At 43.7% G+C, this 24,630-nt stretch overlaps 1 protein-coding gene across 1 annotated transcript in view; it reads right to left on the reverse strand.

The window, feature by feature from the left end:
* The window catches only part of CDH23 (cadherin related 23), a 498,190-nt gene that overhangs the window by 230,688 nt on the left and 242,872 nt on the right, over positions 1-24,630 (reverse strand). Inside the window, exons 11-13 of the mRNA XM_077821918.1 lie at positions 23,557-23,745; positions 3,236-3,385; positions 793-951 (exon numbers count right to left, since the gene is read on the reverse strand). Of these exons, the coding sequence (XP_077678044.1) occupies positions 793-951; positions 3,236-3,385; positions 23,557-23,745 (498 nt within the window). The remainder of the gene's footprint in view (positions 1-792; positions 952-3,235; positions 3,386-23,556; positions 23,746-24,630) is intronic.

The raw sequence follows: 24,630 nt of genomic DNA on the forward strand, positions 1-24,630 counted from the left end.
ACGTAGACATATCCTTTGTGCACCAGCACCAGCCAAGAGGTCATTCGGAACATGCCTTGCTCTGGCAATGATATTTGTTAGCTAATTCTGAAACCCAACAGGAGGGGCATACACATACCTTTTCTCTCAGTCTCTAGCTCCACCTGTTTTGTCTAGGTATCGCACCACAAACTGAGGAGCAGGAGCCAGACTCACCTCTACAACGACGCAGGTGTCCGGGTAGGGATGACGGAAGACATCTTGCACCTCTCCTGATTTAGCACAGGCTAGAATAGCTTGTTCTGCCACAAAGGCCCCTACAGGGTTTTGTAGGGCCATATAATTTCAGGTCTATCTCAGCCCTCCCTGCTCCCCCTCCAGGCTTTGATATGCCCACCCCTCATCTGGCCCACCTATCCCCACCCTTGCTCTACCAATAGCATGCCCCCAAACAACTCTTGTGCCTGGGGCTTCCGCAGAGCTGACAGGGCTGTTCCCTAGGGGCCCTTGTGCCTGCCCTGTGGCTCCTTTGTGACAGCCAGGCCTACTATGTTTAGGCAGTTTTTCAAACTGCCTTGTTGTGAATGTGGCACCCACATGGGGATAATCAATCCTCAGGAATAGTTAGATAAAAAGCATCCTGCACCCAGGATGTGACTAGTCCATGACCCATTTGTTCTGATGGTACAATGCACAGAGCTTTCATTTTCATTGGCGATGCATTCGGTGGGGTCAACGTATCACAGCTTTGAGGACAAGGTGTAATAAAATGCATATTGTAACTTCAGAAAATTCAAGGTTGTTTCTACTTACATGGACCCTCAAGACTGTGGTTCCCACTGTGACGTTCTCAAACAGGCTGACGTTGTACAGGACTTGGCTGAAAATGGGGCGGTTGTCATTCTCATTGATGAGGTTAATCTTCACACGAGCAAAGCCAACGTGGTCTGGCACGCTCTCGTTTGCGAACAGCTGAGCAGAGACAGGAGGCAAGCAACACAGTCGGCGGCTTCATTTGTGTCTTTTTTTTAAAAGCAAAAAAAGCATCAGTGATCTCCTCTGATGCTCTGTTACTACAGCAGCATGTCTCTGGTGGTAGGCCACGCAGCTAACTCAACACTGAACATGATGCTGGAGGGGGTTCAAGGCAAATTGCTCCCAACCATTCCAGGCAACCATGCCCGTTTACCAGACTGGAAGATCTTTGTTATACTAGTCAGTCAAATACGCTCCCCACGTTCTTTTGTGCACTTTAACTAGCAATTAGAGTGCACAACCCAACCCTCAGTCTTGCAATCCTGAGAATACACCAAGCTCCACTGCAGGTGAGACCAATGGTAAGGAGCTTAGGCTAACCAGTCACGTACCACAGAATACAGTAGTGGTATGCACACAAGTTGTGGCAAACATCTGTTCTATGAGCATGATAGCACCGCTACTGTCTCCTCCTCATCCTCTCCCTTTAAAGACACCCTGAGTGTGATATATCTAAGCTTCAAGCCCCAGGGTCATGGCATTAGGAGCTGCCACTATTTCACCATCTAACCAGTGAGCTGAATGGGATTGGAGCATTGGAGTTTCTGGTTTACACTTTGCACTGCTCAGTGAAGGCAGGTTTTTATTTATGCTTCTTTACTGGTGTATAAAAGCCCCTCTGCTAGGACTAATAGCAACAGGAGCTGCTGACATGATCAGGAAGCTGCTTTTCCTGCCAGAATTTATAACTGAACCAGACAGTGGGACGCAGCTCAAGCAGGCTGTTGGAAAGAATTTTGCTGGCTGATAGGTGCATTTAAAACAAAGTTTTATGCTCTATAAAGCTTTTATGGTCCCACAGTGCGAGGGTGGGGGGGGGGGGGGAAACACATGTTTTGTTTAAGCTCTAGTAGCTAAGGCTCTAAATTTTCAAAAGAGAGGGAAGACGCAGAGCAAATATATTTTTCTTCTTCCCTTTTTGGGGGGTGGCCGGGTAAATTTTAATGCTTTTGAATCCGACAGCTCTGACTAGAGGCAGGAGCAGATTGGGCAGGTATTATAAAAGCTTGCATACGCAACTCTACTAGGGCACTCCATCCCTGACTTTTGGCAGGTCTGACAGTCTAATCCTGGGCTGCCTCCACAGCCCGGCCACTCCATCTCTATGCTGCCAAACAGTATGGTAGGTTTGTGAGATCAACCAATGTCCACTACCAGCCAGAAAGACTGACACAATCAAAATCATATCACTTAAGTCAGGTGTCAGACTTGGCTCGCCAGAGGTGACAGGCAAGGCAGGGATGTCAAATATACAGCCTGTAGGCAGGATCTCATTCTCAGGACCTGTTTGTCTGGCCCACAGATTCCTCTACAAGATACAGAGTTGGCAGCCGCTGGATAATGCTGCTCAAAGAAGGCAGGAAGGCCCTGGAGACAGAGTGAGAGGTGGGAAATTATGCTTGCTTGGGGACACGCAATGGAGGCCCTCATCCCCCCCCTTCCTCCTCCTCACCCCACAGCAGCCCTTTGTAGAGCCCCCAGTGATCCATGCCGTGTGCTCAGAAGAGCTCCCTTCCCCACTCTGCTGTTAACCTCACAGGACCAGGTTCAGGGAAGCAGCTCCTTCTCCACTTCCCCTCCTCTTCCAGAGAACAAGACCCGTAGAAAGAATCCCCACAATGGAGGGTGGGAATCGCCAAGGGGGAAGAGAAAACAGAGATGGGGGAAGAAAAAGAGAAGGGAAAAGGGATAGCTCTCAAAGGGTGGAAGGGAAAAAAAGGAGAGCATGGACAGTCCCCAAGGGGAGAGAATTCCCCAAAGCAGGGGGCAGTAGGAGAAGTGAGAGGAAGGGGCTATCCAAAGGGAGGGATGCAATGAAAGGGGGTAAAGTTTGTGTGTGTGTGTGTGTGTGTGTGTGTGTGTGTGTGAGAGAGAGAGAGAGTGTGTGTGTGTGTGAGCGGGTGACAGACACACAAAAGAGTGATGGGGTGTGTGACTGGTCATGGGAGGATGCTCAGAGGGAGAAATAAGATGTCTTAAATGGTCTTTAAATGCAGTATTTAACTTTGCTGGATGAAGAAGCCTATTCTGCAATTGGACACAACTGCAAATTACACTCTTGCCAGTGAGCTTTGTACTCTAGGCTGATGGTTTCTCACTGAGTGAGTATGCCATTTTTGGGCTAATGCATTATCTTACTGCATAATGTAGCCCTGGGGTCCTCCCATCTCCAGCCTCTCTTCCCACTGCCCATTCACCTCATATTTGGGAGAGTTCTTACAGAAAATTCATAGCGAGGAATTGTCTCAAAGTCCAGCGGCACTGCAACTCGAATGCGGATGTCTGCCTTTCCCTGGATCGAGGTTGGAGAGATGATGAAGTGACTGGAGTTGTTTCCCACCAGGTAGACCTCAAAAACACTGTTGAGTCCCTAAGAACAACATTTCAAAATAACAAAGAGAGAAACATTAACAATGATAAATGCAAAATGTACCTAGGTCACCAGTTCAATGCAGGGATAAACAGCCCAGGCTAAATGCATGATAGGCTGAAAAATAATCCAGTGTTGGCAAATCCAACAATACATATGAATAAAAGATGAAGGGAAATGAAATCAAGAGACAGGTAGAGAGAAGAGACAGACAGACAAATAGGAAGAGTGGCATGGAGGAGCCTGCGAGACACAAGAGAGGAGAATGGAAAGACAGGCACATAGTTAATGGGAAGAATGGGAAGAAGTCACACAGCCAGAGACAGGTATGTCTACCTGGAAGAAACATACCATTTCCTCTCTATTTTCCTGTCTTTTTGTTTTGCATTTGTACAGCAATTAGCACAATGGGGTCCTGATCCATGGGGTCCTGATCCTGTCCCTTTGCTAATACACATTAAAATAATAAATAATAATAATAATTAATATTTCATCAGTCCCATTGTACATATGCAGGATGCAAAATGTATGTGGTTGGTATAATCCTGACCTTATTGCACAGTATATACACATGTAAGAAATGAAACTTGCCATATTTAAAGATACAGGATGATTCTGTACACACCACACATATTTTGCCTACATACACCATGTTATGGTAAGTATAGCAGATGTGCTTCTCCACATGTTTTATCTGTAGTTGGAGACTTGTGCTCCCTTCCAAGGAACACTACTGTTCTCCACGACTCAGCCTCTGCATGACCCGACCAGCCTTCATCATTTCAGCCTGGATCTGCATTACCAGTCCTACCCTTTACTGCCATGGTGGCAGGATGCCAGGGAAAATACAAGCCTGATGGCAAATAGACAGCACACATTAAAGTGTGCCACACGTATGCCGAGCCACGGACAGTGCATGTACAGTATGCCGTGCTCAGGATAAACCCATAGATGGCACACATCTAGAATACCACTCGTCTGCCAGGCCCACAGACACCACATGTCCAACATACTACACGCATGCAGAGATCATAAATGTCACATGTCCAGACTGCTGCCTACACATATCCAGTGCAGAGCCTGCATGCTGCACCTCAAAACACCACCAGCTACATCACTGAGGGGATCCTTTAACCTCCAGAAACGCAAATATTGATTCTAAACAGTTATTTCTATAGACAAAGCTTCACTTTCCTCAGGCACAGCTGAAACTGGGGACTCAAGGGCTCCCCTCTCCCCAAGCCTTCTTGGGAGGCAAGCAGGAGCCTTTTCCCAAATACTGACAGTGACACTTCAGGACCTTCCAACCAAGCAACAAGCTCCTTCCCTCGGTGCAACCCAGCAGAGCACATTACAATAAAGTTCAGAAACTGCCAGAGCCGAATTTCCAATTTTCCCCCGAATGGTCTTCGGGATGTTAGAAGGAGGGACCAATTAAATGCACGAAGGGGCACTAATAGCAAAAGCTGGCTGAGCGTGACTGCTGAAAGCAGGTGACATGCCAGAAAGTCCCCACTCTATTTTCCCCTCCCGCTACCAAAAAAATAAAAGATATTCCCATGAAGAAGGGGGGAGAGAGCTGAGTATTCCTAATACTTCTATTGTACCAGAGGCATGCATGCCACGCATGGCGCTTCATGGACAAATTAAGAAGACAAGCTCTCTGCCCCAAGGAGCCAACAAGCTAAATGAGACCAAAAACTATGACAGTTGATGGGGACTATACACAACAATAAAGAAAACATGAGGCAGTCTGCTCTTAGCAAAGCTCTGGTTAGAGGTTGTAGTACTGCACTTTCGAGTGCTCCTACTTTCACGTACACTAGAGATGCCCCATTGGAATTTTTTTAGAATACATTCTCAGGGAGAGGAGATGTGATTGTGCTGGAGTACAGATTAGTGAAGGATGGTGAGCTGGAAGATGTGAGGATGAGAGAGCCTTTTTCACTGGCTGGAACAACTGAATGCCACTGGACTTCCTTAGAATGAGGACGACGAGGTAAAGGCCCCCAAAACTGGGTTTGGCAGAACTGGATTATATGGAGGAAGTGGGGAGAAGTAGGAAAGTTCATGTATAACCCAAATGGAGGCCAGGCTTTTAGCAAGAACAAAGAAAAGTTATTAACAGATTCCTTGCTCCGAGGTCTTCTCACTTGAGTTGGAAGCTGCATCCAGAAAAGAGATAAAAGGGTTTAATGATGACTTGCAGACCTCGTATCAGAGTCAATTCTACTAATGCGGCTACGCCTACAGCATCTCTGCCCCTACATAAGGTGAAGACAACTGTGCAATTACGTTGGAGGGGAACGGATACTTCAGAATGAGAAAGGCTGCAGTGTAACCCAACAGGTGACCGACCCCTCCTTTTCTGTTGACCTAGGAATTTGAAAATGTTTTGAAAGCACATGGAGTTGGATCGTCGGGAGCTGCCCACTTCTGTGGCAGCTATGGTATGTATGGTGTCCGCTGTCAGTTCTCAGTAAAACACAAGCATCACTAGTCTCATTCGATGGGCTTATTGATTCTATTGAGTCCTAAGGAGGAATCTGCAATGTGCCTCCATATGATGAGCTTTATATTTCCTACTCTGGGGAGTTGAGGGGGAGGCAGGAAGGGAGATGAAGACAAGGAAGGGAGACCAAATCAGACACTAACTCTTGCAGCAAGAGTGACTAGCGTAAAACAAGATTTGCTTGGCTTCTGCGGTTACCTTTGCGCAGGCAGCTTACAAAGAATGTATGGGTATGTTGATACCTTTCTTTCAGCCTTCTAGATACATCATAAAGCAGCAAAAAGGGCACAAACTGAAAAAAACCAAACAATTCCTTTGCAGGTTACATTTAAATAAGAGTACTTTTCCTATTTCTATAGCTTCCTGACAAATGCCAAGGGGCTTTTTTTCTGCCCCTCCATGCAATTTTCAATCCTATCTTAATATAGGAATTTAGTGCTTAATACCCTTTGCTTGTTTGCCTTTAACCCCTTCAGCATCCCTGGCACAGAGGGCACATGCCCAGCAAACTCATACATCACATATGCCTCCTTGCATACCATTTGTCACATTCTAGCATCTCAACGAATAGACTGTGCAGCCTGCCAGGGGCAGACAAGGGATTAATTTCCATACTTACTGTGAAACAAACACATTAACAACCACCACCAACTTCTAAATTGTGCCAGTGTAGGTAAGTGAATGTCTGGAGGTGCTCCTGCAGACACTCATCCCCACATAGTGAACGCTGAGTATACACCTACCAACACAGCTAGGACATTCTAGACACACTGGTTCTGAACCCTGCCTTTCAGGACAGCTTTTTAGAGGAGGTGGTCGAGACAGGTGGAAGGTTAGTAACGAAGCAGTAAAAGTGGGCACCTGTTTAAGAAGATATATATATGTTATGTCAGTTTATATTCTCTGCATTAGAGCACATTCAGTCTTAAAACATGTGAGCCAAGGTCCTTTTTTCAGGTCAGAAAGGGATTACTAACCCAGAGCAACAGCCATGATTTGCCTACCCCAGCATGACGCAGAGAGCTAGATTTTGATATCCTGTCTTACACCTAGTGGCATCTTATTCCACAAGTGGTTCCCTTACCTTCAGTAGAGCTACATGTGGAGCTATGTACCATCCAGCACGGGCTAGGGTATCCGAATCGGGCTCTCAGATGTTTTTCGCAGTAACTCCTCATTTGCCCTGAGCACTTACATAAAGAGTTTATTTATTGGCAATTCTATAGTGCTTAGCAGCATAGCAACTGAGTACCTACAAACAAGCCATACCCGAGTCTGCAGTGTCCCAAGCTGGAGACTTGGAGAAATCAAGAGGATCCAGATCTGCATCCTCCAATTTTTCCTCTAAACTCTGCAGCTGTCCTTTAATGTGGAGGCCATGGCAGCCAGGACAGTGTCAAAGAAAGCCCTCTCCCCACACCTAGCTGGAGCCTCTCTCTGGTATCTTGTACCAGCATCCTTGTGTGCCAAGATGCCTTTCATCACTGTAAAATGCTGTGGATTTTCTTGGAACTGAAGAAGAGTGATTTTGTTGGGATGCGAGATAAAGTTGAACATCAAAAGGAATCCCAGCATGTGTGAAAAGGAGCTGGGTGGATTAGTTCCCCTCCAGCTGGGAAAGCAGATCAGTCTGTTGATATTTGCCATCCCTAATTACCAACCACTCCAATGCCTGAGCCTCCCCACATGAAGTCTTGAGGACTGAAATTCATTTGCCTTTTGGGAAAGTTGCTATAATTTTCAATTATTTATTTATTTAGTTATTTATTTTTTGTTTCTGCCCCCATGCTGCTTTCCTTGCTCCTAGTTACTGGAGCCTTTGAACCCCCTGCAGATGGCTGATAGTAAATCCAAAATATTCAAATTGTTATCAGCTGCCCACCAGAAGGGGAGGGCTTAGACTGGCACATAGCTGTCTCCTCCCAGTATACACATTACCCTACAGAAAAAGAGGGAGATTTGGGAGAAAGATTTTTCTCTGTTTTTTTAAAAAAAGACCTCTTCCTCCTTCCCTACCCCATCCTACATATGAAGCAAAGAAAGGACCTGCGAAACGTGGGGAGACGAGCAGAAATAAACACGGTCTCTTTGGACTGTGTAAAGATTCTCTCTCATAAAGGCAGGTTCACAAATGAATCAGCTCTGGCAGACAAACTTACTTATGCTTGATAAGATCAGTAAAGGATACATGGGTATTAGAAGCATCAATTGCTTGTGACCTGCGTACACTTGGGTTTAGCCCATGCCTCTGGCTGTAAAGGAATGCTGTTTACATTGGAGGCCCAACCTCTTTCTGCCATTTTCCCTTCTTTGTACTTGATCTGTTTTCAAAGACCAATGCTTTAGATTTTTTTTTCCACTCCTGCAAAGTAAATGCTTAAAGAAAAAAAGAAGTCGAGGTCAGCTCATAAACGACTGTAAAATAATGAACCAGCTTGCATAGCCCAGCACTTGTGTGTAACCCTATAATAATAAACCAGCCTGTGTACATTCTATGGAGGAAACAAATCATTCCAGAAAGAAACAGAGCTCAGAAATGAGCTTATTATTAACAATAAAAATCTAGAAAATGCAATTAGTATTTATTTTAATAATGCACTCAACCACTTTAGTATCTGTGGTAGGTTCTAATGCAAAATTAAGAATTACAATTAGTTTAAACTGTGAAGCACTCCACTCACTATACAGAGCACAGGGTTCTTGGGCTTTCTTGTCCTGCTCTAGGAAGACCATGACTTTCACATGCCGTGAACAAACAAGGAGGCAGGGCATCTGTCCCTGGACCACCTAATTCAAGATACCAACCATTCATAGAAGACAGAGGTCATTCTCAGTACTCCCTTCCCCCCACTAAAGAATGTTAAAAATTAAAAAAGGCAATAGGATAGGTACAAGCCAGGGAAGCAGCTACAAACAACTGCCTCATAGACTTTCCTCTTGCATAGACTTTTTCTGTCACAACCTGGTACCTGAACTCGCCACCTCCGATTGAAATCCATTGGGGTCAAGGAGCACAATGGGCATCCAAGGGCTGTTGCAGCAATTAGCATCCCCTTTACATAAATCCAGCTGTAGTAAGATCTTCCTATTTATTTAAGTAAAACGTACATAGCTTTAGTAGTGCATATTTATTAGTACAGTGGCTACCAAACTTTCTTGATTCACATACCACCCTCTTCAAAATTGTTGTGAAGGGAATGGAAGATTGTCAAGCTTAAGAACTACAGGTTGGGGACCCTGCATTAGTTCATTCTTTTGGTGAGGATTCATCTGAACATTATATTGTAGCCACCTTGTACTCTAGGGGCCTTTGCAATAGTTACAGTTATCAGTCTTGTATCTGTATCCAATAATAAACCACTCATTCCATCAAAAGAGTGAACTAGCTATCCTATGCCAATAACCAATGAAAAATCCCCCTCAGAAAGTCCGCTCCTCAAATTCCGGGGGGGGGGGGGGGCGGGGGGAGAAGAAGATGAGTTTTGCCATGTGGGCAGACAGTAAGAGAACAAGACTCTGGTGGACCAATGGGGCAAATGAGTTCCAGCGTCAGATACACCTTCATAGAGAACATCCACCAGCAGCCCCCTCCCTCTTACAGCAAGAGCGTCCAACTTGACTGCCTCTCTTGCAGTACGGCATGAAGGGAGACAACTCAAACCACTTAGGGCTCCACTAGGCCAGGGAACAATGAATGGGCCTTGTCACTCTGGAGGCCTTGCACTAAATCCAGAGGTGAGTCTAGCTGGCATACCGGGGGCTTACTCTTTCTTGTGCTCCCCTCAGTGTGTAAATTATGCCAACACAGCCTCCCTTAGACATGTATAGCGTGGGCACAAGTAAATCTAGAAGTCTAATTGAACACAAGGAGGTCTAAGCTACATGCTGTCTCTGAACGTGAGCCTTGGGTTCAAAATTCTGGGCCTAGATCACAAATGACCAGGAATGCAGTGGCCACCTCTAAGGGCTTGTCTACACTGCCATGGCAGCACTTTAACATGGCTTGTGGCACAGCGAGGGGAGAGAGCTCTCCCAGCGCTCTAAAAATCCACCTCCATGAGGGCCGTAGCTACCAGAATGGCTCCCAGCACTAGTGCACTGTCTATACAGGTGTTTTACAGTGCTGAAACTTGCAGCACTCAGGGGTGTGGTTTTTCACACCCCTGAATGAGAAAGCTGCAGCACTATAAAGTGCCAGTGTAGACAAGCCCTGAGTGTCTAAAATGTGAATGTGCTGGAGGGGAGTGAGGGTGTCTACATGTATCTGATGAAGTGAGCTGTAGCTCACGAAAGCTTATGCTCAAATAAATTTGTTAGTCTCTAAGGTGCCACAAGTACTCCTTTTCTTTTTATGTATCTGTATGGTGCTCATTACTTGCTTAACAACTTTCTACCTTCCAAATCTATTGTGCAGAGTGACAGAAAAATCAAACTATACAGTATTTCTGCTCTTCATCACTCCATTCTCTGCTTCATTTAATTAAAGCCCAATCAAACACCCAGAGTGACCACACACAGAGTTGAAAAATAAGAAGCCATCTTGCCTTGGAAGAGGAGGTGAGAGGGATCTTAGGCAAAAAAAGAATGGATTAGATGACCATTTTAGAGCACTTCATTGCATAAGCAGCATTTTATTCTCCAAAAACTACTGACTAGCTATTTTTTCCTTTTGTTCAATAACAAAGCAGAGGTGATTAGCTTATAGAAAGTCCCTGTTGTTCCTAAGAAAAAGAGAGGAAGGGATTCAGATCAGGCACTCCGGCTGTGACACATTGACATGTGCATGTGTGTATACAAGTGTACACAAGTGCTCTGTAGCAGAATAAGAGACTAGTTAATATAACTGTTACAACTATGAGTCATGGACAAATTTCTGCTCTAGACGGATCCTGGCTCTAGTATTCCACTCTCTCAGTGCATGGAACTTCCCCTGACAACAGGGCCTGTGCTCAAGAAGGCAGCACAGAAAGTCACTCGTGTTCCACCATTCCATTTTGATCTGAGAAGGGAATATTGCTCTGACCGTTTTTGTACAGATTGCCCTTGAACATTGAATGTGTTCAAAATTTGCTTGCTAACTTAATTCGGTCTTTAAAGCATGAGTAGGAGATAACCCTTGCGCTCCAATTGTTACCCATACCCTGCTTCAGTATCCCAGTGCATGTTGAACAAAGCCTATATGATATCTGATACTTCTCCAAAGGATTGGGAAATGATTTACAAACTGATTATTTGCTAGCAAAATGCAGCCACTTCTGGGTAAAATGCAGCAGACTAACAGCACATAGCAATTGCTACACAAGAATTTAATGTAAATAAAAAAATAATACAACCACCCTGTATCCAACTGAAATTACTGGGAAATTTAGGGAGGCAGACTAATCAACCACACCAAAATATGGCCAGGACACAGGAGCAGCACCCCGCTCTTGGGGAAAACAGCATGGGATCTTTAATTACCATAATCAGGACTCAGGTTTACATTTCCTTCAAAAGACGTACAAACACATACTGATTCAGTGTAACTCAAGTTCTTTCTACACTAACTAAGCTGTCACTTCAGCTCACAGGGTCGGAGCCCCAAGTCTTCGGAGCCCAAGGTCAGTTCATACTCCTCATCCTATCACAGCCTTATGATGGTGATGTGCATATCATAGGCACAAGACAATTGCAAGGAGGGCAGTCTCCAGCAAGAGGCAGAGGAGATGCCAAGGCTCGCAAACAAATTGTCTAGCTGTCTTTACGAGTTTGCTAAGGATATTTTGGTAAGGGAGAAAGAGGATTAGACCTCTGAACAAAATGTTTAAGAAAACAGCTGCCCCTCTGCGTGAGAATATCCCTCCCCCTCCTAATATTCAAATCCTTTGGCACTCCTTCAAGGTATATTTAGACCACAAAGGGTTAACACCGGAAATGTGACTGAATAGCTTACAGGAAGGGTTGCTGGCAACAATTTGGCCTATTCACTCAGTGTTCATCCAGTAGCAGATGGCAGTACAGCTACACCCGACCTGAGTGTCTTCTTGAACTAGCCTTCCCAACCAACGATGGTAGTGCATCCGCACTGAACTACAGACAGGGCATAGGTGAAGGCACTAAGAGTCAGGATTGAGAGGGAGAGATGGCGATGAGGAAGGGAGATGGTCTATTAACCTCTGTATAGCTGTGTGCCAGAGAGAGAGGGGGGCACAAGCTGGGAAAAGCTGTTAATCTATTTGTCTAATGTCTCTGACTTGGTAGGATGGGGGGTAAAGGGTAGGGTTGGTGGTGATGCAGTTCCAGAGGTGGTGAATTTTTCAGGGGACTGTATCATTTAGGTTCCTCTCTTCTTGCCATCACTACCACTCTCTTGTGCTTATGTGGCTTTTTGCATACACCTACATTTCTCTTGCTCTGCTGCCTTCATCTCTTTTTGCCCTGCATGTGTGTCTTTGCAAAACCCCTTCTCAGTCAGCATCACAGGAGGCAGAGAAGGGGCTCTGGAATATCATCACAACCCTTTCCTTTGACAGGACAGGACATTCCCTCTTCCCCCACAGAAAATGCCCATCCTCCAGCGTAGCACTTCACGGTTTGCTTTTTTAGTTTCCATAGGCATTCCTGTGGCACCCAGCATTGTATCACAGTGCCAGAGTGGGTGGCCAAAGCACATTTTGGTGCCTTTTCAATTCCCTGTCATACTGTAGTCTCCCACTTTCCCTCCACTCTCCCCCACTCCGTTCTTCTACCACCATATCCTATTCAATCAAGTATTTCCACACTCTCCTTCATTTCTCCTCAGCCTCGCTCTCCTATTTAGAGCTCCTCCCCGCCACTGCCCTCGTCTTCTCTTCCAGTTTTCCAACAAACATTACAAATGAAGTTCATTGCTTTCCCCTCAGCACCAGAAAGGCACTTTCACGTTTCTCCCTCCCAGTCACTGTCCTGACCACAGAGGCCAATGAGAAGGGATTGGAGACTCTCTCTCCAAAGGCTGGTCAGCCTGAGGTTTGGAAGAAAAACAGTCTGCACTGGCTGGTGCCTGTAGTCATCTGGCTGTTGTCAGAGACCAAAAGAATCTGCATTTATTCCCAGAGCCCAAAGTTCCCAAAAGGGAACATTCCCCACATCCGGCGTGCATTGGGCTTCACTCAGCCTTTCACTTCCTCTCCCCTCACTCTGAGTCCCTGTTAATCCTTCCAGCTGCTCAACACTCCCACACACCTTTTTCTGTAGCCTTTTGCCTGCTTCAAGTGCCTCTTTCCACACTCCTTGCCTTTCTTCCCTCCCTCCTTTCCTGCTTTCCCCCAGTTATCTGCTGAATTCCACACACGCTTGCACAGACGGGATCAATCTGAGACTGACTCGCCTTCAGTTTATCTCTGCTCCAAATGATTGATTCTCCCTCTTTAAGGGTAATTTGCTGGTGAATTCCATGTATTGCAAAAAACCCTATGAAATCTAATTCAATCCAATTGGCAGCTGGCACTTTTGGGAAGGAATACTGGAGAGCTGTCAATTTTCCTTTATAATTATGCACTATGTATATCATATTTATAGTGTGTGTCTGCCTATATGCATACATACAGTATATATAAGATTCATACATTACATGCATATATTCATATCCACATACACATAACACAACGGTGTCTGAAGCTACTTTATGCATTGTATATTTTTAGATTCCGATAGGTTTTTTTCAATCTTTTTAATAAGGAATATTTAAACATATCAAATCAACATACTTGCAGTGGTTCATGTGCTAGATACATTCTCTCTCTCCCCCTCTCTCTGCAGTCAACCATGATCAGTAAATAAAATCAAAGCCAGAATAGAAAAGTTTGTTTCTCTTCATACCTGATTCCACCTTCTGTTTAGGACATCCTCTGTTTTACTTAACGTACTTCTGCAGATACAAGGGTGATGAAGGCAGTTTAAGAATCTGGACAGAATAAAATTTGCTGGGAAGAAGGGTTTACAGCTACATGAGGGATGCTGCAAGTGTCAAACAGATTATTACGGGAGTTGGTAATGCAACTGGAACACTTTGATGGAGCAAAGTTAAGCCAATTTTTGAAAATCCCACCCTATCTGTTTAATAAGAATTTCAGTTACTTCAGTCAGCAAAATCTCCTCAGAAGTCCCCTGAGTTACCACTTCATAAGAAAAACAATAAGAAAAATGTGTAGTTCAAATAAATGTTGTACAAAATACATGGGGGAAATGGCTAGATATAAAGATTGGGTTATACCTGACAATTATTATACCCTCAAAGATTACATGCCTTTCTCCTTCTTTCCCTTCTCTCCTCACACTGGGTTCTGGCCAAATCTTGTTGTTTACATCCTCACTGCCAAAGCCATAATTCAGTTCCTCTCATCCAGACCACTGAGACTCCCTCATCTCTAGCTTCCCTAGTTGTGCATACTCCTTTCTTCAACCAAGCCAGCATTCAGCAGCTAAATAATCCCCTTTGCCCCCTTGGTCTGCTTGGGTCCCTTCCCCATCTCAAGCATTTTTACTTGCCTCCCTCTTTCTCCCCACATAAAAGTTTGAGCCCTTTGTCCACACTGTCTCATAGCTCAGCCCTGCCAATCTCTTTGCTCACCCTCTGCCCTTCTGTTTCCTCTGCCCACTCTTTCACACTGCTCCCTACACCTGGAACATCATCCCTCTTCCAATGTGCCAAACATCCTCACTCTTCTTCTTTCAGAGGGGTAGCCGTGTTCATCTGTATCAGCAAAAACAATGAGAATTCCTGGGGGCACCTTCCTCAAAACCAACTTCATCTTTCTTTCCAAAATTGACTCCCACCCCTTTGCTCTGTACTCGTCCCCCTTCTGTCTTACCTCAGTTTTAAAATATCAGAACTTTACATGCTACAAGCCTCTCTTTATTCCATGTATTGTAACCCTCATCTCTCTTTCCCTAACCCCCTCTTTTTTCTGTTATTGTCACATTTTAGGTTTGCCTAGTTTAGACAAAATTCTTTGAGGCAGTGATTTTACCTTTTTAATCTCTGTAAAGTTGTGGTGTCACACAAAATGATACTCTTTAATACTAACGATACAGTATTAAAAAGGTGCCTTCTTCCTTCTCATCTTCACCAGGGACTAGTGGCTGGCTGAATGACTCTATAAACTAACTGGAATCTGATCCACCCAGAATGATTCCTGGACTCAGAACTGAAACAAACCTTTCTGTAATAATAAATAATATTAGGCCTGAATCCCCTCTCATTCCCACAGGTTTTACTCTTTCGGTGAATCAATCCTGATCTACAGCAGTATGTGACAGGAGAAGCCAGCCGAAGGCGTATATTTGATGTATATATGATTACTCTTCTGTAAAGTGCATAGTACAGTGCTGGTGGGAATGACTTCCATTGTCCTTCAGAAGAGGCTCTCAATCAGCTTTAGAAAACATATTCAACTAGATCATTCCCCATTTTGCAGATGGAGAAACTGAGTCACAGACAGGTTAACTCATTTTCCCAAGTTCACATAGGTTTGACCCAAAGAAAACTGAAGTCAGTGAAAAGACTGCAATTAAATTTAATGTGCTTTGGATCTGGCCCTTAGTGAGCAAGTGGCAAAGTCAAGAACAAAATACAGGTCTCCTGATGCTTAGGCCTTTATTCTAACTGCTAGACCACACTGGAGGCTGCATAAATGATTTGATGGCTGAACTTGCACTATCAGTGGAAAAGCAAAAAGGGCCAATTGAATTAAGATAGCACAGAGGAGTGTTAACACACATGGAAACCCTTAGCTAATTACTCCTCCAGAAGAACAAGCAATCGTATGGGCAGAGGTTGAGCCATGCTCCTACAGGAATCTCACCAGATGCCAATCTCCTTCCCGCCTTTGCTTTGTGCAGTGAAAACAGGCCAACTCAATTAACACCACATGGCTGTACCCGGAATCCATGTCTGAGGTCATTCTCAATTCTCTAACAGATTTTCCTCTCTGACAGGTCTGAGAGTAGCAGCCGTGTTAGTCTGTATCTGCAAAAGGAAAAGGAGTACTTGTGGCACCTTAGAGACTAACAAATTTATTTGAGCATAATCTTTTGTGAGCTACAGCTCACTTCATCGGTTGAATGCAGTGGAAAATACAGTGGGGAGATTTTATATACACAGAGAACATGAAACAATGGGTGTTACCATACACACTGTAACAAGAATGATCAGGTAAGGTGAGCTATTACCAGCAGGAGAGCGGGGAACTTTTTGTAGTGATAATCAAGGTGGGCCACTTCCAGCAGTTGAACAGAACGTGTGAGGAACAGTGGGGGAGGGGGAGAATAAACATGGGGAAATAGTTTTACTTTGTGTAATGACACATCCAGTCTTTATTCAAGCCTAAGTTAATTGTATCCACTTTGCAAATTAATTCCAATTCAGCAGTCTTTCGTTGGAGTCTGTTTCTGAAGTATTTTTTGTTGAAGAATTGCCACTTTTAGGTCTGTAATCGAGTGACCAAAGAGATTGAAGTATTCTCTGACTGGTTTTTGAATGTTATAATTCTTGACGTCTGATTTGTGTCCATTTATTCTTTTACGTAGAGACAGATTGACAGAGCCAGAAGAGTACCCAGAAGTTACCTACTACAGGACAGGCCCAACAAAGAAAATAACAGAACGCCACTAGCCATCACCTTCAGCCTCCAACTAGATGATGCATTGGAGAGGTTTTAGTCACTATGACCCCCCAGATCTCTTTCTTCATACTGTTTCATAGGCAGCCATTTCCCATTTTGTATGTGTGCAACTGATTGTTCCTTCCTAAACAGAATACTTTGCATTTGTCCTTCTTGAGTTTCATCCTATTACTTCAGACCATTTTTCCAGTTTATCCAGATCATTTTAATCCTATCCTCCATGTGGAGTTGTGCACATGCAAAGAGGCCACTTGTGAAAATTTTGCTAAGGAACAAACTTTTTTCAAGCTAAACTGTGCCCGTTTTTTTGAGTGATAGTAGATGGATTTTCAATATGGCAAGGCGCTGATGTTTTAATGGAGGTGGTTTTGGATTCAAAACATCCAGATTTTCTCTTTGTTTGTGTTTTTGGTGCTAATGGAAACCTCAATTCAGCAAAGCACTTAAGCACGTGCTTAACTTTTATGCACATGCTTAAGTCCCTAACTTCAGCAGAACTTAGGCACACACTTAAGTGTTTTGTTGAATTAGAATCATAATCATTTTATCAACATTATGTGTGCAAAATCAGATGGAAGGAGTGGAACAAGCAAAATTCCATCAATTTTTTTAAAATGTCACACAGTTCTAGTTATGAAACACGACAACATATTAAAATCTTTCTTACTTATAATAGCACCTAAAACATTTTAAAAGGGGCAACCCCCACCCATAACCACCCCTTCTACAAGTGCTCAAAGGCCGCACACAAAGCAAGGGAGCCTACAAGCGGGAGTGTGGGACTGTGATTTGAATCAAGGGCTAATTGTGTTTGCAGACAGCAATGACCCAATTTGGTTTCAGTGACAGGGTTGGGGTTTGTTTTTAAAATGGAAGAAGGAAGGGGCTGACTAGGAGATAGGGAGCTCTTTCTTTCATCAGTCCTTTATATCCTTACTTCCATGTAGGGGGAGAAATAGCACTGGTTGTCCCTGTCTTTCTGTAGGATAGGGGAAGAGAGATGTAGAATAATAGACAATTCTCTCACCACTGGTCCAATATTAGTATAGTTGCACTGACATTAGCAATGGTGGGATGGATTCCTGGAGTTTTTATTATGATTCTGCCTAGCCTTGCTCAGAGTAAGTACCAGCGTGGCACCAAAAAAAAAATAAAAATGAGCCAATGTGATTTAGAGCTGCGTACACGGCCACGTCACAGATCAGAAGGTAATTCTCCCTCCCCTCTACATACTCTAGTGAGACTGCAACTTGATGACACATCTCTGGGCACCTCAGTGACAGAAAGATGCCAACAAACTGCAGGGAATTCCAAGACCCGGAACAAAAATCACAAAGGGGCTGGAGATGTGAGAAAAGAATGAAAAAATCCACCTATCTATAGTTTATTTAAACAACAATTAAGAGACTGGAATTATAACATGGGGTGGGTGATGGGGCATAATATAAGGGGTAGAATTGGTCTTTCTAAATCTGTTAAAAAATCTTGCCTTGATTTTGTCTGTCTCTGTCTATACTTATTTATTTAGACACTTTCCCCAGTGAGTTGAAGAATTCTCTTTTCATTTCCTTTGCTTCTCATACAAATGAAGCGTGTCATCTCCTGCATGAAGGTCACGATGCTACAATAGCTTCTGTCAGATGCACTCATTCACCTCTGTGCCTAAAGATCTCTTCCCCTCCTGCTCCCCCCATTCCCATTTGAAATCCCCATTGCTAATGATAACATCGGAGACAAGGGACAGTGGGGCTCTCTTAGGGCTTGCTGACACAATGAGTTGCTGGCAAGCTGGGGTGTGAATCTACCCCACATTAAATCGCTTAGCACTAATTGTCTGTGTGGACCCTGCTGACACACATTAACAGTTTGTTACTATGCTTTGATCTAGTCCTCCTTGAAATGGCTCTGGATGAAAGCACATTAACAAACTGTTAATGCACATCAGCAGGGTCCATCTGGACAGTTAGTGCGCAGCATGCTAGTGTGGAGTAGATTCATGGCCCTGCTTGCTATGAAGTAAACGTTTGTGTTGACAAGCCCTTAGTGGAAACTACTGTCCCTACCCTTGGTTATGGGGCATGTAGTTCAGTCATGTCTAGGAGCCATCTGACCAGCTAAAAGAAGGGTACTCCATTTCTCCATCAGACGCTCCCAAAGAGAACACATGTGGACATATTCAGGCAGTAAGGAGGCAAATACAGGAGAAGAAAAAAGGGAAATGGAAAGAAAGAAAGAAAGAAAGAAAGAAAGAAAGAAAGAAAGAAAGAAAGAAAGAAAGAAAGAAAGAAAGAAAGAAAGAAAGAAAGAAAGAAAGAAAGAAAGAAAGAAAGAAAGAAAGAAAGAAAGAAAGAAAAGACAGGAGAAAGTCATGATTTGGACCTTAATATTTTGCAAACAATTACATTTAGCTATCGTTATAGCTGTGACAGAATTGTCACAGGCCAAGAGACTGGGGGTAAAATCCTGACCCTTGAAAGCAATGGGAAATTTTCCATTGACTTCAACAGGGCCAGAATTTCACTCTGTAAGACAAAGCTAAGGCTCTGAATTCACAGACTTATGTGGGGGGAAATACTCAAAGTCAGCAGGTTTATTGGTACAGTACCTTGAAAATACTCATAGAATGTCAGGGTTGGAAGGGATTTCAGGCGGCCATCTAGTCCAATCCCATGCTTAAAGCAGGATCAATCCCTAACTAAATCATCCCAGCCAGGGCTTTGTCAAGCCTGACCTTAAAAACCTCTAAGGAAGGAGATTCCACCCCCCACACCACTCAGGTAACACATTCCTGTGTTTCACCACCCTCCTAGTGAAAAAGTTTTTCCTAAGATCCAACCTAAACCTCCCCCACTGCAACTTGAGACCATTACTCCTTGTTCTGTCATCAGCTACCACTGACAACAGTATAGATCCATCCTCTTTGGAACCCCCTTGCAGGTAGTTGAAAGCAGCTATCAAATCCCCCCTCATTCTTCTCCTCTGCAGACTAAACAATCCCAGTTCCCTCAGCCTCTCCTCATAAGTCATGTGTTCCAGGCCCCTAATCATTTTTGTTGCCCTCCGCTGGATGCTTTCCAATTTGTCCACATCCTTCTTGTAGTGTGGGGCCCAAAACTGGACACAGTACTCCAGATGAGGCCTCACCAATGTTGAATAGAAGGGAATGATCATGTTCCTCGATCTGCTGGCAATGCTCCTACTTATACATCCCAAAATGCCGTTAGCCTTCTTGGCAACAAGGGCACACTGTTGACCCATATCCAGCTTCTCGTCCACTGTAACCCCTAGGTCCTTTTCTGCAGAACTGCTGCCTAGCCATTCAGTCCCTAGTCTGTAGCAGTGCATGGGATTCTTCCATCCTAAGTGCAGGACTCTGCACTTGTCCTTGTTGAACCTCATCAGATTTCTTTTGGCTCAATCCTCTAATTTGTCTAGGTCCCTCTGTATCCTATCCCTACCCTCCAAGTATCTACCATTCCTCCCAGTTTAGTGTCATCTGCAAACTTGCTGAGGGTGCAATCCACACCATCCTCCAAATAATTAATGAAGATATTGAATAAAACCGGCCCCAGGACCGACCCTTGGGGCACTCCGCTTGATACCGGCTGCCAACTAGACATGGAGCCATTGATCACTACCCGTTGAGCCCGACAATCTAGCCAGCTTTCTATCCATTTTATAATCCATTCATCCAGCCCATACTTCTTTAACCTGCTGGCAAGAATACTGTGTTCATATAAATCAAAACTTTAAATATTCTACTTTTAATGCAAAAAAAAGGTTTGGGGGTTTGGGGGCTTTTTAGCAGAGTAAACGAACTGTTCATGAAAGAGTCTAAAATGAGTCTCATTCCCCAAGAAGGCTGTTCAGATGAGTAATCTTGCCATTTCAAATGCATGCCCATCATAGAAGCATAGAATCATAGATGAAAGCCTGTGTAATTTACCCTTTACAACACTGCAGTACTGCAGGTCACTTTATTGGATGTAAGGTGTTATAAACACAAAGAAACAAAGGTGTGATTTTTTGGTACAGAATGACATTATCCAACAGTAGATGCATGCACTGCTGGGCAGCAAGCGAGGAGACCTACTGAAACGCATGGGTGGCCTGTGCTGAGGCTTTAGGTCTCACTGTCACTGTCCCCCAGGGTGTGCTTGTCAAAGAGGTATTCTGCCATCCCATATTTGGGTGCCCCCATCTTGCGCAGGTTGGTCACATGCTCACCCAGTTCAAGCACCTATTTGCGGCTATGTTAGAAAGCATGACCTGACCTGAGTGTTCCACACAGTCTCCACACCGTTTAAAGCCATCTCACTTCCCAGACTGTTGTCCCAATAGATTTTTAGAGCACCAACTTCCTGGTTAATCTATCTAGTTGCTGCATATGTGCAGGTAAGCATGTGAGTGACTACTTTTGGAAAACGTGATGAGTGCAGAGACATATCATGCCATTTCTACACACAGAAACTCCACTGGTTTTATTAAAATCAGTGGTAAGAATCCCACCAGCTTCAATGGAAGAAGAGTTAGGCCTGGGCCAAATGATTTTGACAACTGCAACCAATCTGTTTGGGAGTTACAGAAGCTTAAAGAAAGTTCATTGCAAACCGCAAAATTAGTTTATTTTCTGCTCTCATTACTTAAATGGATGCATGAATCTCCCCCCCCCCCCTCCTTTTTTTTAAAATTAGTGAGGTTGAAAGACTGGAGTGAATTTTGGGACTCCTATAAACAGAGCTTTGAAGCAGAAACAATGACAGAGCCTTCACTCTATTGACACAAACAGCCTTACCATAATGTCCTTCAATTAAAGAGCTGCTGACACTTCATGGAACACCATGACAAATATTCAATTTGGAAACAATCCTGACTACCTGTCATCTTATTTGTAATTCTGTTCTTTGTTTGCTAAGGACATTTGCAAGAAAACATGCTCTTGTTAGCTGTTTAAGTTCTCACCTGCATGTCTCCCAGCTGAAGTCATAACTCTCTGTTTGCGATTTACGTCACATGTAGACTATTCTGATTAGTGCTTTGTCATAATTGTTTCACACATGAAAACAAATATTTTGGCAAGGTCTTGAAAGAACCTGTGAATTTCATGAAGGCTGGGGGGGAGGAGGGGGCAGGAGAGAATCTGCCATTTCTACCAGCAAACACAGTTTTTGAGATAAACAATGCTGGAGTTACATCCTCAGAACAAAAAAGTTTAAATCTCCATCCTTTTGCCACAAGTGACAATTTTCTATTTTTAGAGAGAGATTGTACATTTTAATCAGTCATCTAACTTCCCCCCTCCAATACTCTAATATAGTAAATGGATAAATGCTAGGAACAGAATAATTTCAAAGAAATAAAGATCCTATTTTCCTGAAAATCTTCTTACTGTGACCAAACAAAAAATGAGAAGAAAAATATAGATACCCTATGCTACAGCAGCAGGATTGTTTTTAGATATTTTAGAAATTTCTCCGTGTGGTGCCAGCAGTTTTTTTTTTTTTTTTAAAGGAGGCATTGTAGACTGTGGCATGGTTGTAGGGTAGGATAGTAAAGAAAAAAAAAATGAATTGCATGAGTCAAATATGAGGAGTAATTGAAGAGTGTAACCCTAGGGCTGGAAAACCTAATGGAATTCCTAAGTGAAATGGTTCAGTGCTATAATAAATAGAAGGTCCATTAACAGCAGCAAAGAACAAGCCACTGATGCTGCAGGCAAATGTTACGAGGGGTAACTGCAGCCACTGAAGAGTAGTAAGAAAATAAGTATCCCAATCCCCCTTGTTTTCAAACCATCAAGTAATCGTCATTTAGGATTAAAGGTTTAATAGGGTGGAGGATGGGGTACACAGATACCTGCTTGTAGCTGCTTCTGGAATCTCTGTTGTTAAAGTCTGTGGTCTCTCTCCTGGATAAAGCTGCTTACACAGGGCAGGTGGGATGCACGAAACGAAACAAGAGTCAGAGGGTCTGCACTGATTTCCTTCTATAACTATTCATTTGTTGAAGTTCTCTGGTTACTGATGAACTTTCTTTGCTCCATATTTATTTTAACTTCACCTCTTCTTTACAATGGGAACTGAAAGAGGTTTGATAAAGGGGTTGGAAGCTTGTCTGTTCATTATCATTTCTAGAAGAGCCCGTGTATTTTGGCTGAAATTCTAACTCTAAATTTTTAAGTAATATTCTGAGAATCACTACCTCTATCCATACACCTCCTACAACAGCACCTAGTGGGACTTCTCCCTTTTTCTTCCAACAGAGACTGTACTACTGTCAGAAGACTTGTTCCATATTACAGGGGTTAGACTCTTCCCTGCACCGATACAAAATAGGCCCTTTACTTGTCTATTTATTTAAAAAATAAAAAAAAAAGAGACCAGACTGACACATGGAGATGAGTACATATTGCCATAGGAAGCATATCTTCAACTTCCACAATTCTTGTTCATTTAAATGTTCATTGATCATACTGTATTAGTAGATCTTTTATGCACAGATAACTGTTCGGTAGGGTTCTGATGACTGAGTTGTGTCTCTCTCCCCCCATCGCAGTTTATGTCACCACCAGAATCCCTCCCTGGAATCTTCTCCATTTATAAGACAGGCTGGAGAAAGGAAGCTATCCGATTACCTGACAGGTGCTCTGAAGTACACAAGAACTGGTACGTGGCACAGCCATATTTGTTGGAACTCATCAGTCACATTATCCTTATTTTACAAAAGCAACAAGAGACCTCATGAAAGTGTCTGCACTTCAGGGATTGACGGGCTAGAGTGATGGCTGTAGAAGGTTCTGAACAATACCCAAGGCATACAGGTATCATGGGTATAACCATGCACATATTAGTGCCCACTTCTCTCTCCATGGTCCATGTATTATTCTAAGTAGAATGTGCAATATACAGAAACAGAAGGCATCAGAGGTACAAGACAGAGGATTCATGAAATCACCTGGAGTGCCCGGAGGGTGTATCTGCAGCAAGTGGCCATTGATATTTATTCTGATGTCTTACCTCGTCTTTATCCTGCACCTGGATGAAAAGGGGAAGGGCAAAGCCCACCTGGGCCAGCTCTGGGATTCCAACACTGTACTCAGAACTATTGAACTCGGGGGCATTGTCATTTAGGTCTATGACAAGGATGTTGAAAGTGGTGATCACTGTAGCGTTGGAGGGGGTGCGGTCATCATTCAACTCCGTACCCTGCAAGGGAAAATATCAGTGTGGCCTTTATTTCAAAGAACAAGCATAAGAGAAATGCAGAAGATTGCGGCCCATCATACAGAAATTGCATACAGGCAGTGCAGTTGACTGCTGTCATTGAGACAAAGTCAATGGCACAGTAATAGCCTTCCCTTGTCGTTTACATCATGGATGCAGCATGATTTGACCGAGGCTTTAAATGTGCATTTGTGGTGCAAGTTTAGTGTTCAAGGTGAAAGACTGATAACTGTGGCTTTAGTCCAGCACAACATAGTTAGGAGCTATGCAAGCTCCCTCACCTCTTAGGTCTGCCAAGGATGGGCACACTGAATTTTTACCCACACCACCTCTACTACTCCAGTACCTATCGCTCTGATTATACTCGTTACTACTGACCTACAAATCTGCCTGTCATCTGGACTGCCACCTTTAGAGATTTGCCTTGTGGGACCAAAACTGTTGTCTCTCATTATGATACCATGCACTGTAATGACACAAACTCATAATAGTATGATGCATACAGGGTTATAGCATTCTCCACTAGCATTAATGTCAAGACTGTTAACATCTTGCAAAATAGCCTGGCAGGACATGGGAGACACTCCTCAAAACCAGGGTTTTCCCAGGACATCTGAGGGAGGTGGTGACATCAGGTTTACTCCTGGGCCTTGCCTGAACTGAGATTAGCAGCAGTGAAAATCATGCTGTGATGTGATGGAGACAAACATCCACTAGAAAAATAGGACAAGACCAGCAAACTCATTTTACTTGGGACTTAAAATAGGTTTGGCTGCAAATTACTAGACATGAAGGGCCAATGCACTGGCACTCTATGAGATAAGTTCCCACCACACATCTTAACTTATACAGGGTTTTTTGGTGGGG

This window comes from Eretmochelys imbricata, chromosome 7, assembly GCF_965152235.1.
Source record: "Eretmochelys imbricata isolate rEreImb1 chromosome 7, rEreImb1.hap1, whole genome shotgun sequence".
NCBI classification, from domain to species: domain Eukaryota; kingdom Metazoa; phylum Chordata; order Testudines; family Cheloniidae; genus Eretmochelys; species Eretmochelys imbricata.